Genomic DNA, 17,037 nt, shown 5'->3' with positions numbered 1-17,037 from the left:
ATCAGGAAAGAAGTACAAGATTTAATAGATTTGTATTTACATTTATTGTTATCCCTCATGTCCATTCACAACTCGTTAGCTTAGTTGTCCACAAATTCAAATTCTTTAAATTGCATGTAAATTAGAGAATCTCTAACTTGACACTTCATCTTTAAAGTTCTCTATTAATCACTGGGTTTAAATGCCCTGTAAATCACTTAACACTTGACACCATTTATTTTCAGTACATTGCCATGGGAATATTGTATCACAACCAATATTTGCCTAGCTGGATGGTTGTAAGGAACCTCTACACCAACACCTATTGCACTGACAGCAGTTTTTGCTGGAAATACTGATATTAGTGTGTCATCCATTGACCTGGGGAAGATTAAGTAGATTTATCTGCTTAATGGCTGAACAAAATTAGAGCAGATTGTTTTGGGGCTGGGCTGTGCAGCTAAGCCTGCAGGCAGCATCTGAGGGCAATTTCTGTAGCTGCCTCTCTCGATACCTGTCTGTGGTACAATCAGAGCTGCCTGGCTCTGCTCCCAGACCAGGCTCAGTCTTCTCTGCTGGCTACATGCAGGTTTTGTGCAAAGTGAACACTCTTAAAATTGGCTGGTATCTTATTTTTATTGTTTTTTTTCTGAGGTGTGCTGTGCTTGGGATCATATCTAATGGTACATGAAATAACAGTCAGTAGTTCTACATCAGTTACACCAGACTGTTCATGAGGAATTTTTAGTACTGTAGAGCTCCAATTTTCTAGTTGCCATTTTTTGGTTTTTTTGCCTTCCTTCCCTTCGAACCCTCCTTCCCAACCTCAGCACCCTTTTTAAAAGACAAAGCCCTGCTTTCATTCCTAATGTCGCTGTATTCAGAAGAATTATAGCAGGAATTAGCGTGGGTGGGAGTTACACACAGTGCTCAGAGTGTAACTCAGGAAGCCCTGGCCAAAAGCAGGATTTATGATCTACCTCTTTTGTCTTGTGTGTATTTAATAAATAGGAGCCATGGTACTCCAGGTTTTTGATGTAGTTGAGGAATCTGTGGTGGAAATGAAACAACAGTTAAAGCAATGTTAAAAGCATTTACTCTCCAGTGTTACTCATTTCAGTGAGGGGAAGGGAAATCTGTTTTACCAGTCTGAGCTTTTAGACATAACTAGTCCATGTAGTAGTAACAGTGGTGGAAATTACTCTCTCTGTGTTTTGGCATTTCTGTTTCCATTTGAAATCAGGTTTTTGTGCCCCTTATGTTCTTCCCTTTCTATTACATGGCTGCATAATATTGACCTTTGGATAAGGGTGGATTATGGAGTGAGCTTGTAAAGTCAGGAATGTCATTGAATCTCTGCCTTCTGCAGCTGGCAAAATAAATTTGTGATTTCCTGCTGTAGTGTTTTGATTCTTTGTTTTTCCCTCCAGAATGAGCAAGGCAACAGAACACTGCTGAAATGCTGCTGTGTGCATTAGAGATTTACTTTCCCAGGGCATTTTGTGTGTGTGTGTTTTACACTAAAGAGAATTTTACTACATATAAAAAAATCATTGCTTTCTCTAACAACTTCTATTTTTAAAACTGTAGCATATGAAATAAGTTTCATAATTATATTCTGAATTGTAGAGACAGTTCCTACTTGGGGTTAATATGTATTGTCATAATTCCTAGTTTTGTTAATTCAAATGTAATAATTCACTTCAGTATTCTCTATTTGTATTTAAAAAAATCTGTATGGAGCTAAACAATTGTTTGATCTAACACATGACTCTAGGTAGGTAGAAGGAGGTATTTTTAAGGAATATGACTAGAAAAGCCAGTCAAGGGACCAGGAGAATTTTATTTAGTAGTGATGCTGTGGTTGGCACAGCATAGTAGACAAAAATAGGTAATGCTAAAAATAGTTTGTCAGCTGTTTTAATAAAATGAAATGCAGATTTATGAAAGGAAGGCCACTTTCTTCTTGGAAAAAAGACTTGTAAAATTTACTTAGTCTCTGTGTGCAGGAATCTCATCTGGTTTCAGCACTGGTTGTTTGTAAATAGAATAATAATTTTGAGCACCTGTGTCTTCTGTGTATCATTGCATCTATCCTAGTGAACTTGCACATGGAAGTAATTTGGTATTTATTATTTCTAATCATTGTCACTAGTGATGTAGGGGGTCAGTTTATCCAGCTGTGGCTGTGCAGCCTCACTGCTCTGAATGCCCCAGCAGGTCCTGTACTGCTGGTGTTTCACACAATTCCACAGTGGTTTGGGATGGAAGAGAACTTAAATTTTGATCTGCCATGGGCAGGGACAGCTTCCACTATCCCAGGTTGCTCCAACCCCTGTCCAACTTGATCTTGGACACTTCCAGAGATGGGGCAACCACAGCTTCTCTCCTGTGCCAGGGCCTCACCACCCTCACAGGGAAGAATTTCTCCTAATGTAATTTTAATCTCATCTCTTTTAGCCTAAAACAATTTCCCCATCTCCTATCACCTTTTGTCCATAGAAAAAGTCCTTCTCTTTTTTAAAAGCCCTTGTTAAAAACGGAAAGGCCACAATGAGGTCTCCCCAGAGCCTTCTCTTCTCCAGGTGAGCACCCCCAGCTCTCCCAACCTGTCTCCAGAGCAGAGGGGCTCCAGCTCTTGGAGCATCTCTGTGCCCTCCTCTGGTTTTCCTTCATCTTATGGAGTGTCCACTTAGGCTGGGCACCCCAGATCAGCAGCTCTGCAGTGGGGTTTCCTTGGGCTTAGCACAGGAGAAGATTCTCCTGCTTTTCCTGGTTCTCCTGGACCATGTTATGCCTAAAACTGGGTAGTAGAGTTTTCTTGCAGGGTGTTTGTAGTTCAGAGACCTACTTGGGTGACATGCTCATGTTTGTGATAAAGACTTTTCTGCTTTGTAGTGTAACTGGGGCATGATCAGAAGCCATAGCTGGGCTTAATCATCCTCAATGTCTTTTTCAGCCCTGATGATTTTATGTTTCTATGACTCCCAAGAACTCCTTCATTTCCACAGCACCATTTGCTCATTCTTGGAGGATCTTTAACTCCTTGCCAGGACCCATGAACTTACAGAGTGTTTTGACTTACAGGGAAAAGCCCTTGTACCCACTGAAAATGCACTACAATCTAATGCACTCCCTCTCATGGAAAGAAACAAGGGGGATTGAGGAAAAAAGAACTGTTTTCATGCAGGAGAGCAAAATGTTAGTGGTTTGATGTCAGCCAACCCAGGGAGCAGTCAGTGAGGGCTGAAAGAGTTACAGGTCATGAACAGTCTCTGTGTTGCTGTTTTGGACCTTGTGCACCCTCACAGAGCAGTTGCTCCTGTCTATGTACAGCTTCCTTTTGTTTTTAGAGTAATTTTGACAACAGTTGAGGTTTCATTTTAAAGATTCTTCTCTGGATTCCTTGGCAGGGAGGGAATTATCCAGCCAAAGGCACCTGGTAGTAATAGAGAAATCATTTTGTGGTCCCAAAACCTGACGTGAAAAGGGTCATTCTGTTGCAATATTTACATTGTTTCTGTTTTGCTGCCTGTGAAACTCTACCGGCTCTCACTTCTTATCTTTGTTAATGCTCATGTGTACACAAGCAAGCAGAATGAGGAACACAGTGGATTGGATTTGGATTTGTTCAACTTTCTAGATTCTCAACTGGCAAAAGCTCTGAGCTGATTAATATCTCTCTCAGCATCTGTCTTGGGATGCACTTGACCTTGGCCATCAGCTGTGTCATTACAGAACTTTCAGTGTGACACATGACATGGAGTGAAACCACCCAACTAGATGAGACAGAAAATTCTCATTTAGTGCCAGAGTTCAGCTGAAAAGCATGTTGGCAGTGTTATAAAATCAGATTGTTCTTAAAACTTTATTTTTCTTCCTCATTATAGGGGTCAAACTCCTGCTGAATCTGACTTTCAAGTGCTTGAAATTGCCAGGAAACTGGAGATGTATGGCATCAGATTCCACCTTGCCTCCGACCGTGAGGGCACCAAAATCAACCTGGCAGTTTCACACATGGGTGTGCTGGTGTTCCAGGTATGGCAGGGATGGCAGACTCTGTCCTTTAGCATGTCTTGGAGTAAGTCTCTCATTTTAACTTCAGGTGTCTCTGATGCCTTGAAAATTTAACATGTTCTATGGTTAAGGAGTGTCATTTAAGCCCCCAAAATTCTGTTTGGTGCAGCTTGTTCTTGTGCAGAGCATCAAAACCAAGTGACAGTGAAGTAGAGGGGCTTTGTTTGGAGTTAGGTGTGTGATGAGAGAAAATCATCAATTAATTCATTTTTGGAACAGCCCGGGGACAGGTCTGTCATCCTGGAATTTTGCTTTGGTTTCTCTTATTTTAATATTCCAGGGGATTTTTGCTGGTTATTGTTGCTCTCATTGTATATAGGAATGCTGATTGATTGCAGTGATTGGACCAATTACTGTATTTATTGTATTAAAGAAGCAACTCAGTGCTCAGAGTCCTCTTTATGAATGCAATGATAGGGTTTTCCTCTCCCCAAAACACAGAGGTTTAGAGAAATATTTCTGTTTGGGTGCTCAGCTGTGTCTTACCTGTTCTTTGCTTACTGTGGGGCAGATTCTTTTGGAGGTGCATCAGTTCTGCAATCCCTCTCAGACTGCTTAGTGGCCCGTCTTGTTTAAGGGAATATTGTCATCAGAACTAAAAATCCATATGGATACATACACAATACCCACAACAGAATTTTGTTTGGTACTCTGCTTTTCTAAAACTTTTGCTAACATTTGCTCATTCTCATTTTGATTCAGGGCAACACAAAAATCAATACCTTCAACTGGTCCAAGGTCCGTAAGCTGAGCTTCAAGAGGAAAAGATTCCTTATTAAGCTCCACCCAGAGGTCTGTGTGACTTTTACTGTAATATAGACTGGTCAGTGTTGAAAAAAGTACCTGTGCTTTATTTTATTATGAACATTTCTGGAGTTTGTGATTTTATAAAACAGCCTCAGCAGGCAGGTTTGGCTGCATCATTCAAGTGTTAATCTTTCCTTTCTCACCCCACAATTTAGGATCTTCAGGTTTTGTGTTCCAATCTCAGCTTATCCTTGACACAAGCTTACACATGTATAAATGTAAGACAGAAAATAATTACTAGACCCAAGTATTTGGTGCAGCCTTTCTCAGTATTTCTCCTTTGAAAAAGTTGCATCCACCTTCTTGATTCAAATGAAAATGATCTGATACACCTCAGGTAGGAACAGGTGGCTGAAACTATTGTTGTAGTTTAATTTTAAGGGTGATGTGATTAGCTTTGCTTCATCTTTTCTATAAATCTCTGTAGCACAAGTGTCATTTTGCATACTTGGCTGATTTACAGTAGATGTTTTTCATTGCAGATGTCATCAAAATTGTTGCTTCCATGCTGGATGACTAGATTGCATTCAGTGTTTAATTTATATCAAAATAGAGGATATCAAGAATACTTGAAACAGGACACACTGTCTGCTGATGTAGCAATGTGTCTCACAAAAAGACCTCAGAAATTTAATGTGATAACTGTGCTCTGACATATGCAGTATTTTCTGGCTTTGTCTGAATTTCTAGGAGACAAGCATCAGAACTCCTGAAAAAAGGAATAGTATTTTAAAATAGCTACTATTTCACTTGAATATTTAAATTTCTTTGAATTTTCTGAAGGTGGGCTATATTGAGCATGTTTCTAAAGTCAAGTGCTGTTTAAACACATTTACAGTTTCAAGGTAAGCAAACATTTTGGACAGCTATTAAATAATATTTAACTGCATTCAGAATCACTACCATTGTTTTAAGGCAGCTGAGAAGTGATGTAGCAGAATCCTGCATCTTGCTGGAGTTCATCTTTTTTGTTGGCACACATTTGTGCCTTCCTTTTCTCCTTCCTGTCATTTTAGGTGCTACTGAACTTCTGTGTTTTTTTCCCAGGGCCCCTATCAAGATACTTTGGAGTTTCTTTTGGGAAGTAGGGATGAGTGTAAAAACTTCTGGAAAATCTGTGTTGAGTATCACACATTCTTTAGGCTCTTCGACCAGCCAAAGCCAAAGGCTAAAGCAGTGTTCTTCACCAGAGGGTCATCTTTCAGATACAGGTAGGGAGAAACAGAGCACACTCATTTTGTCTTAGAAAATGAGAGCAAAAAGGAGAAGTATTCTAAAGACATTCCTCTCTAATGCTCATCCCCTGTGTTTGATAACCTTTGTACTTCTGTGGGTTCACAGTGGAAGAACACAGAAGCAACTAGTGGATTATATTAAAGACAGTGGGATGAAGAGGACCCCATATGAAAGGTAAGATGAAATGGCTTTGTAAGGCAAAACATAGCTGAGACTTTCACAGTGCCCTTCTTGCCTGAATTTCAGGGTTTTAATGCTGCTTGGAGGCAGGCTCATTCTCAGTTACCAAATTTAAGGGAGCTGAACTCTAAGATGTAAAAAATTTATTATTTTGTGATGATATAAGAGGCTCTGGAAAGTTTTGGTACCACATTTTTATGTCTGTGGTTAATGTGGCTTAGCTGTCTGAAATTTCAGCACGTGCTGAAGATTCCATAATGTTAGTGAGGACCTGTCTGTGCCACTGTAGCTGTGCAGTCAGCCAGTGGCAGAGCACATAATGGAACTTGGGATCTGCAAGTTTGAAACTGTGACCTAAATACTGAATTGTTTCTAAATATGTAAATATATAAATTAAGAATATAAGTTTTCGTTATAAAATTGTTTTTTCCCAACTTGACTCTAATGCTGTCCAGTCTACATGTGGGAAACTCCTCCTACTCCAAATCCAAGCTATGTGTGGGAAACTCTTACTCCTAATACAAAAGATTATAGGGACTTAATAGGAATGTTAAAAAGTCTGCATTAATCTACTATTAATAAATAATGTTTATGTCTCAGACTCCAGTTGAGCTCCTTTTCTATTTCAAAATTTGATTTTCTATTTAATTATTTACATAGAATGAATCTAACTATGAGTGTAATGCAGGATATCACTTTTTGGAGTCTAACATACATACAAAATTTAAATGTTTGACTGTATTTTTAAAAGTTTGTACAATTGTTGAAGATTAGCTTATTCTGCTTCTGAAGCCATTCTTCTGTAGATGTTTATAATAATGAAAAAGGATGGAGTTAAACTAAAATGTGCTGTTTAGTATTCAGTTGGTATTCAGCCCCAAGTTGTTCTTGAATTCTCCTTCAGTGGTACCAAGAGATCCCCACCAGCCAGGTGGGATCAGTCTCTTCTCTCAGGTAACAAGTGACAGACAAGAGGAAATGGCTTCAAGTGGTGCCATGAGAAGTTTAGGTCAGATAGTGGGGAAAATTGATCAGGCACTGGCACAGGCTGCCCAGGGAAGTGTTGGAGCCACTATCCCTGGAGGTGTTCAGAAAAGGTGGAGATAAAGCACTTGGGGACATGGGTTAGTGCTGGGGGAGCAGCTGGACTTGATGATCTTAGAGGCCTTTTTCAATCTTAATGATTCTCTGATTCTGTAGATGATCTGGATCTTGCTTTATTCCATTTTTGTACGTTTCTTATCTTGCATCATTTAATTTACAATTCTTTTGAATTTTTTAAACTTGAACTAGTTATTAACAAGACACAATAAAACAGAACTTGAGATGTTTCTGTTGGCTAGTGACATGGCCATGAGTGATGGGGGAAGGAATGAGGCTGAAGCATGTCTTGGATGCTGACAGGCTGCTCTGTTCCACAGGAGGCACAGCAAGGTCAGAGCATCCACTCGCACCTCCAACGCAGATGTGCCAAAGCAGGTCAGTTCTGCAGCACTCTCTGGGTTGTGCTTGTGGCCAGGGGCATGGACAAACAGCTTTCTGAGGTGGTAGTGAAGGAGTCAACTCGCCAGAATTGCTGCCACTGTTTGCTCTTTGTCTGCTGCACAGTTCTTTTTGTTGGTGTTACTGATTTGATACTTGTAGCCAATGGAGTGTGAAGTGAGTAATATTTTGCTCAAAATTCTACTGAACTAAAAGGAAGTGTTGGACTCTCTAGTATGTTGTTATTTCAGAGGATTAGTTGATCTCCAGGTGTTGTCTGACTACTCTCTGGCAGTCTCAAAGCTGTTGTAAGATGCTTTCTGCAGGACACTGCAAGAAACAATCATTTCACTGAATGCTCTTGTGTTATATGGGAGAGGTTAAGGAAGCATCACAGAATTTCACTGTCATTTTGTTTTTCTTATTTATGGATGCTTGTTCAGCTTTAAAATACATGCTTTTAACTTTCCATCCAGTTATCTGAATTAAGGAAAAAAAACCCTGCCTTTTTCATGGACTGCTGGATCAAGTTCAGTGTCTGCTGTGAATCATATATTCCTTCTGCAAATGGATGTAACTGGATGTTGCATTTGTTTTTATGTATAACAAAACCTTTTTATCTGTTATGTTTCTGCTTCCCTTTTAGAGTGTCCCATTCACTGAGGGCTTGAGAACTCCAGGGTCTCCTGCCTCAACAGCTGCCCCCTTCCACTCGGTTCACTCCTTGGCCAGTCCCACTTCCATCCTGCCCATGTTTGCTGAGCCCAGCCCTTCCTCCTTGGAGCCCCGAGCATCGTACACAAGGATTCCAGACAAAACCACTGCAGCACCAGTGGAAGAAGTGGGGAGGAAGCTGATGCAGCAGCCTGGATCTCCCATGCTCCAAGGTGTTGGGTTTGGTAGTGTTGCAGGAAACTGTGACCCGTCTTGTCCTGTCGTTGAGAGTGGTTGCGGTGTAGACGTAGATGTAGTGAGAAGTATTAAGGAGAGCAGGGTTGCTGGTTGTAAAAATGACAATGATGAGGATGACTTTACCACAGGTGTATTCATTTCTGAAAAAGAGCAGCAGCATGGCAGCCGTGGGGCCCCTCTTTTCACCCTGACAAATTCCCAGTTACAGGTGTCAGAGGAGTTTATCGATGATGACCCAGCAGAAATGTCCTTTTTTGCTGGGGGCTCTGAGGCATTTTCCTATGTGTACAGTGGGTTAGAATTAAAGGGTTCTGAGTTTTCCAAATGTCTGTCAGAGCCCACTGGTTTAGCTGCAGATGCCCTCCAGCAAAGCTCAGTCTCTGCTCAGTCGAGCCCTGACAGGTACTCAACCGAGGCCGTGGATATGAATATGGAAGAGGAGTTTGAATTTGAAGAAGGCAGCGATTTCAATGGCAACGAGCGGCCATCGGACACCTCGGAGCTGTTTGAGGTGAAGGCCCAAGCCAGCAGAATGCAAAGCCTGCTGAGCCCCTCTGAAACCAGCTCCCTCATCAACAACCGCTCCGAGAGCAGCTCCCTCAACAACCTGGCCCTGAACGGGAGCTGCTCCCTGCACGCCCACGGCTCTGCCAACCATTCCGAGGCCAGCTCCATGCTCAACTTCCCCACCTACTCCGTGCGCTCCGAGTCCAGCTCAGCCTTCCAGTTCACGGACATCATCGACCAGCTGGAGCAGCTCAGCTGCCCTCCCACCACCACAGAAGACTCCAGCAGCACAGACACCGACTCCTGGGACTCAGAAACAGCTGCACCTTTGGATGTAAACCTTTTCTTTAGTAACCCCTTTGCTCAAAGCACGGGGGACAACTATGCCTTTGACTTTCAGAATAATTTAAAAAATCTCACTCAAGAAGACTGGACAGAGAAGTCACAAATCAATTGATTGGTCTTGATTTTTGTGATGGATCCTTCTATGCTTTTCAGGCTTGGAAGTCAATAGGGTGTGGTATCACTCAATCCAGTGGCTGGATTTTAAATCACATAACAGAGTTGATTTTTAAATGTTTTTTTTAAATCTGTGCGCCTCTTCGGTGTCCCTCAAAACATCCAAGTTTTGGTGCTGTGTTTCTGTGCATCATACTACATCAAGAATGGGTTATAATAGGCTACAATGTTGGAAAATACTACATCTAGGAAAAAACACTGATTTCAAAAAATTTTAAGCATATGGCTCATGCAGACATCACAACTTGCAGTATACTGAAGGATTTCTTCAGCTGTATCTGTAAGAGTCTCATATAATATGCTGTTCCTCCAAAATCCAAATAAAACAGTCACAGTCACTTCTGCCCATGCTTGTTAACCAGCAGCTGCATCCCAAAATTGACTGTTTTCCTGCACTGTAGCAAGATCCTCATTTTGGGTTTGTTTTTGTTTCCATCATCAAAAAAAACCCTGAAGAATCTTCAAATCATCTCTGAAGGACAGTTTTAAAATACCAACCTATGCAACATATCTGTGGTGTGCTTTGAAGAATAAATAGCCTCTGCCTACCTTTGGAAGAGGGAATGTGTATCCAACCAAATGGAAATAGCAGTTTCCAAACTTCTTGTGAAGACAAGTTTATTTGCTGACTTCCAGGTGTCCTCAGCAGTCCAGCAGCAAATGTTTTGCAGCAGTTTGGAGATATACAGAGACTTTAAAAGCACTTAATCCCCATCACATTTCCCTTCTTTCTTATTATTAATCACTCTGCATAAAAATACTCACAAAGTAATTCAGAGAAGTGTCCTGTGTCTGTGGAGGACAACTGGTGGTAAACCTGGTGTTAGCTTTAACTTTTTCTTTAAAATATGGAGTGTATTCAGAAAAATACTGTAATTTTTCTGAGAAATTGAGTTGTTAGGAGAGGTAAATACTATAGACAACAGTTAGAGCTTCAGGGCTTTTGTAAATTCTTTTAGACAGGTGACTTTTATGTGAGACATGAGCTGTCAGTTAGGTAGTGTAATGGAAAAGACAATGAATTGTTGCTTAATTTAATTTAACTTTTAATTTAGCAACATTTATTGAGGCAAAACAACAAAAGTTGTGAAATGTCCTTCCCAACTGCTGTGGATTGTGGAGGTGAAATTCTGAGCTTCAGCTTGTGAGAGCATTTCTTAGACCATATGCAAGCAAGAATGGGAAATCCATAACACCTGACCCACATCTGGTGATGGAAAGCATCATCTCCTTCAGCCACTCAGTTTTGGGGTTTCTTCTGCCCAATTTTCAGTCCTTTGCAGACAGAGTGCAGCACTAATACAGCTGATGCCTCCAACCAAAGCAGCTTAGTTACAAACATAACTTTATGGTCAATATTATTGCTACCAGTTTAAATATGGTCTTGATATATCATTAAAGACCTTCATTGTTTACTCAAGCATTTAAAAAATACTATTATTTCTCAAAACTGATAACTAAAACTTCAATGGAATACTTTTCAACGTGAGGCAGAACTCAAGGAGGTAAAACCTCCTTTAGTCACTCATTTCTTCCAGGTTAGTTTTACCAAGGTATAACTATTCTACACAGTGCTTGCTTTTATCTTGTGTGTGAGTGGAATCTGTGTTGTCCCATGAGAAACCTGTCCCCTTTGCCAGCAGCACTGAAAGACAGAGCACATTGAGAACAAAATATTAGCTCAGACCTCCAGTAATCTACTACAAGGTGCTCTTTTTTTTTGCTCTATGTTACTTCCATTTTATTTCTTTCCTGTTGAATGTGTGTTCTGGCTCTTTGTGGGACTTTATTCAGGCCTGTGGAGATGATGACATGGCTGTGTGGTGTGACATTTTGAAACAGGGCTTGGAGGAAGTCTGCAGTGGTGTAGAGAGCCTTTAAGTGCCTTTAACTATGTTTTTAGGTGATTTGTCTGATTTCTTCCCAGAATGAACTACATTATGTAACCTAAGGAAGAAAAAGAAAATCAGCAGAGACAGAATTCTGTCTGCAAACTCTGCAACAGGTGGTGGCATCAGGGACAAGTATAAAGATGTAGAGAAAGGCTGTTGATGTCTTTGATCTTTTAAAAAGAGGATCAGGATTCAGCTATTGCATTTAACTGTATCTGCCTCTGTTTCATGTCCTGTGCCTCAATCACAAGCATTCCTTTAAATGTGTCAGAACAGGGAATAAATCCAACTAAATTCTCTTACTTTTCAAAAGGTCTTGGTAAAAAGCTGCCTGTATTTTAAATGTACAGGCTTGCCAATTTGCCTTCTTGCACCACAGTTTGGAAAGGCATCTTCCTGTTTTTCTTCTTTTGTTTCAAACTGTGCAGATCTTTTATTGGCAGTTCTAACTCTCAGGGATTTTCTATTTTTTTTTTAAGAAAGCAATAAGATTCTTAGTGTAGTGCCCCTTTAGTTTTCCCAAGGAATGGCAGTGACTAGGATTCCAGTCTTCTACCTTAGGGCAAGTTGTGTGGATCCACAGGTGAGGAAGAGCTGAGGGGACCTTTGACCCTGGTACAGATCTGTTTAAATGAAGGTTTTAGGTACAGAATGAGAGTTCAGAGCTGCTGCTGTGCCCCTGTGAGTTCTATCTGTGCTCTGGCTGACTGATAGCATAGAGCTGTCATGGTTTCTTTCTGTGCTTCACTTGATTTCCAAAGCCATTTTCCAAGGCTTCTGAGGATATCTTTGCACACTGAGCTGTGTTGCTTTGTTCAAGGTTTCCCTGACAGACACAATAGAGCAGAAAATCTGGTTCTTAAGTAGAGTTTTTATTATAGCAAGGAAGCCATGAGCAAAGGTTCTTCATCATTTCCTTCAGAGACATCACATTCACTTTCTGGTAGAGATGGAGAGAAAACCAGCTGCCCTCAAGGGAATGTGGCAGCCCAGACCTTCCCAGGGAGCTGTGTGGGTTATTTCAGTGCAGTGGAGCTGTCCTCTTCTCCCCTGGCTGGCTCCTGAGGTGGCAGAAAGTGGGACAAGGAAGGTCTTTCCCTGCTCTGTCCCCTTCATTTACTTGTGGGTAGCACGAGGGGAGTGGTGAACTGTAGGGCAGTGTGCTGAGTCCTGTGATGCTGCTTAACTTCCAGCATTGTTCCCTGGGCTTTGTTTTATTTTTTGTTACAGTGTTGATACTAAAACTTAGTTCCTGGTACTGATTTCTGTTTATTTCCTGAGAACACAGGCTTTCCTTTCATGAAGGTGAGTGGTGAGCTGGCCATGCAGCATGGAAAACAGGGGAAATGACTTAGGAAAAATGACAAGATGGAGATCTTTGTCAAGTATCACATGCAAGAAAGCAGCATTTGAGGAGCTGTGGTAGAGCAGATAAAACCTGGGGATAAACTTTGTGCTGTGATCAGCAAGTGGTCTTGCCCCTACTCCTCCCAGTCTGCCCCTCTGCAGGTTCTTTGCTTTGTGCCTCCCACCCTGTGGGGAGCTGGGACACACAGGTTTGAGCATTTCCTGCCAGTGCACAGGTTTTGGTGCTGTGTTTTTCCTGTAGGAGAACCACAGGGGTGTCCAGGTGTACTCTCCTGCTCTACCCAGTGCACCCAGCAGCTGTTTGCAGCTCAGCAGAGGGAGTGTGCCAGGGCTCTTCTCCATCCCTCCACATCTCTCTGCTCTGTTTTAGCTAACACAGGCAGCTGTAGGATGCATGCCAGTATTGGTGGCTTTTCCCAGTGAGTCAGGCTGCTGGGCTTAGCTCTACAGTGCTCATCTGAACCCTGCAACGCATCTGAGAGAAAGCAAAATGGGTGTTTTGAGTGAGCAATTTAATCCCCACCTGCTCTTCTCTATGTGTGTACTTCTAACCCTTCTGATGCTTAGAAACATTTATTAAATGTAAAGCACTACATGAGAGCATTTTTGATCATCATCTATGCAGTTAATGAAACTTAATTTGCACAAAACATGGGTCATGGAATATTCTCTGACCTATCCACCACCTGGTTAAGCTTTGTTAAGTTTACTAACCTGTGTTGCCTATTGTGTGTAGACTTTGCAATTTTAAAGTATTCATTAGTCAAGTAATACATGCTGTATATTCCCAGGACTTGCCATATGTTATCTTAGGGTGGAATAGGGTGATGTATCAAGCTACCCTCAACTTTCACTTTAATTTCCAGTGAATTTCAGAGTTGCTGAATAATCTGGATAATACCAAGTATTGATCTCCCTTTTCCTCTGCTTATTTGTATTGTGGTCATAGGTGATTTTGTTTAAGGGATTTTTATTTTGGTTTTCTTGGTGGCTTGGTTATGGTTTGGTATTGGGTTTTTTATTTGATTTTTTTTCTTTTTGGTGGTGGTGGTAGATTTTGTCTAGCTGCAAGTCTTGGTAGGGATAAGATTTTGTGAAGACACTAATAAAAGTTATTATAATTTCATGCTTTTTTGGTGCAAACCTGTCGGTAAGTCATTCCCATTATTGTCATTTTGCAAAATGTTCTAAGCCATAATTACTCAGTACAGAATGAGTGTAACCACAGGTGTCAATGTAGTCCTTTAGCTGTCATTGCCTGTCATTTTTAGGGACTCTTACACCTCACTTGTCACAAGGGCTGTGTGTATATGTCTGGCTGTACATATACATCCTCTGTCTGAAGATGGGGAGACCTTACAGTTCCAAAGACATCATAAAATCCTCCTCATTAATTACCTGCCCATGGGCTCCCATAGGATCACTCCAGTGGCTGAGCTGGAGGTTTGGAAGCTCAAATTTGGAACATGACTAATTGAACCTGGTCTGTGGGAAGGTTTCCTCTACATTTTCAAAAATCATAAAGTTCTGCAGTTGCTGGAATCCCAAAATTCCTGTTGATTGGTACGAACAGGGGTACCTGTGCCTTGGTTAGAGGGACTCCCCAGTTCCATAGGTGCTACTCTTGTCAGGAAAAGATTGCATTCAAACAAAGAGAGCTGGAATTTTTTAATTGATCTCTTGAACTTGATCTTTTATATGGGAAATGTTTATTGAATTCTGTGTTGGGGTTTTGAGTATCTTTGTGTCTGTTCAGATTGCCAATTATGAACCTACAGATTTGTACTAATTCATAATTTTAATTGTTTATGCAATAAAACAAGGAAAACTTTGATATAAATGACGACATGGGCTTTTTAGCTTTATTTTCACTACCCTTACCTTTGAAATTGAATAAATATTTGTTCTCCTAGCCAAGGCATCTTACAGTTTTATTCCCAGCTTTCTCCACACAGTTTTCCCCCTGTAGCACTTCGTTGGAAATAGAGCACAGTAGGCAAACACTGGTGTGTGGGTTTCAAATTCCTGCTTTGTGCAGATCTTTTGCTTGGAATACAAATGGGACTAGAAACTCAGATTTCTTTATAGGAATTATATTTATTGTGGAGATCTTTTCTTTTAAATTGGCTATATCCCTTGAACTCTCCTGAATATCTGTTTTTATTGGAAGATTGTCCTTTTTTTGCAAACACAGCATGTGAAGGTGATTGCATGTTTTCTAGCTGGCAGGTTTTCCTTCAGGTGTCTGTGGCCAGTGTTTAGGTAATCCCTCTTCCCTGCAAACAGGGCTTTTGCAAGGTGGAAAGGTGGCAAAAGGAGGGTGGTTATTTGGGATTGTTCCAGCTGTTTTATGGGCATCACCATAAAACCAGGACCAACCTTAGGATTCTGGAGTACCACATGTAGATGTGACTTCACAGGCATATGTCAAGTGCTGTAAATGTGCTTTAAAGTTTTACATGACCTGTACCTGTTGGAGGATAAAAAAGAGACCTTTGAATTTGAAGTCTCTTGCATCAGTTCTTTAGGCTCTCAGATAATTTCCAAGATTCTCTTATCTCCCAAATATTTCTCATCTTTTTAAAGGGAAGATTTGCAGAGGGACAGGCTGCTATTTGGGATGTTTTGAAATAAGGAAGATGGGGAAAATATCCAGGATTTTACTTGTAGTACATCAGCTTGCTAGGGATTTCACTCTAGAAGTAACACTGTCTACTTTCATTCTAGAGATAATCACTTGGTCTGTGCATGTGATGGGTTCAGCAGGGCATGGGGTGGAAGGGAGGCTCAGAGCAGGCTCCCATTGTCCTCTGGTCAGCCTCTGCAGGGCTTTAGCCTGAAAACAATCTCTGCTTTTGAAGCAGTACTAATAGCAATGATATAATAATAAAGTTGTATCTCTCAAGGTTTTCTGTCACTCCATTTGATAAGGAGCTGTTGCTGACATTTGACCCTCAGATAGCTTTTGTCCATCCCATAATGCTCAGTTATTATTTTATTGTCTGTCTATTTTAATTGTCTGTCTTTGAATTATTTTAAGCATCCAGGCATAAAGCTTAGAGAACCTGTGTTTTTTGTTTTGGCCAGCCTGTACACTCAAGTCTGGCTTTCTGTGTAGGAATTGGATTTAGATTGAAGCATGGAAATACCTGCTGAAAAAATAACTGGGAAGTGATGCCAAAAACTTGTTATCTTATTATTCTGCTAGTTATCTCAGTGAAAATCAAATGGAGCCTGCTTCTACATGACCAATATTACACAGTAGCTGTGGAGGATATCCTCAGCATTCTCACCAGATTCTGTAGCTGTGCTCTTGAATACTACAGAGCTTTTACAATGTTTTATTGATTAGTTTTTATTTATTATTTCTATTAGGTGCATGCTGGGCTTTATGAAACTGTGCTTAAGGACATCTTTCTAACTATGTAGTGTAACTAAGAAGTATGAGCATACTTGAACATCTTTGAGTATGTGGAATATTACATTTTTGGATTACATTTATTGCATTTTTGGATGTTGCCTTAAGTTCATTTGTGTGTGATGCAGAGGCAGAAATTTGTTGTGTACAGGATGCAGCCATGTCTGACTGTCTGGGCTACAGTGCTGAATTCCCACATCAGTGCATGGAGGGCTGTGCTCCCAGCATTTACAGACAACAGTTTAGGATGTTTGTGTGACTTGTAGAGAACAAGTTTCCACTTGATGCAGACCACTGAAACACAGAAACATCCCTGTGAAAGAGTAATCCCTTTTAATGTAACTGGAGGATGCTGCCTGTGGGGAAGGGAAGACCTCAGAGCACCAAGGTTTGATGTCAGAGGGAATCATTCCCATGTTTTGATCATCAATATTTCCACCTAATGAGGAGTTTTCTACATTGAGCAGCAGTTGAAATGGCTTCTCCCTTTACCATCCCTCTCTGTGAGAATGAGGAATTGCTGTACCTCCTACCTGCTTGCCTGGAGTCCTCTTGTGCTGCTCTGGTGGAGAAGACTTGGGTTAGGAGAATGAAAATTTCAGTCCTCACCTGTAATATCATCTGCCATCACACTGAGCTTAGATCAAATATTTAATTGAA

At 40.9% G+C, this 17,037-nt stretch overlaps 1 protein-coding gene across 3 annotated transcripts in view; it reads left to right on the top strand.

Moving 5' to 3' along the window:
• The window catches only part of FARP2 (FERM, ARH/RhoGEF and pleckstrin domain protein 2), a 71,702-nt gene that overhangs the window by 32,729 nt on the left and 21,936 nt on the right, over positions 1–17,037 (top strand). For all 3 annotated transcript variants that reach the window (XM_050978145.1, XM_050978144.1, XM_050978146.1), the window contains exons 8-13: positions 3,870–4,017; positions 4,759–4,848; positions 5,911–6,074; positions 6,205–6,273; positions 7,701–7,758; positions 8,408–8,648. In XM_050978145.1, the coding sequence (XP_050834102.1) occupies positions 3,870–4,017; positions 4,759–4,848; positions 5,911–6,074; positions 6,205–6,273; positions 7,701–7,758; positions 8,408–8,648 (770 nt within the window). The remainder of the gene's footprint in view (positions 1–3,869; positions 4,018–4,758; positions 4,849–5,910; positions 6,075–6,204; positions 6,274–7,700; positions 7,759–8,407; positions 8,649–17,037) is intronic.

The sequence above is a fragment of the Serinus canaria genome, chromosome 9 (assembly GCF_022539315.1).
Source record: "Serinus canaria isolate serCan28SL12 chromosome 9, serCan2020, whole genome shotgun sequence".
Classification (NCBI taxonomy): Eukaryota; Metazoa; Chordata; class Aves; order Passeriformes; family Fringillidae; genus Serinus; species Serinus canaria.
The sequence above is the reverse complement of the archived record's forward strand: the minus strand, read 5'-3'. Positions and strand labels throughout refer to the sequence as shown.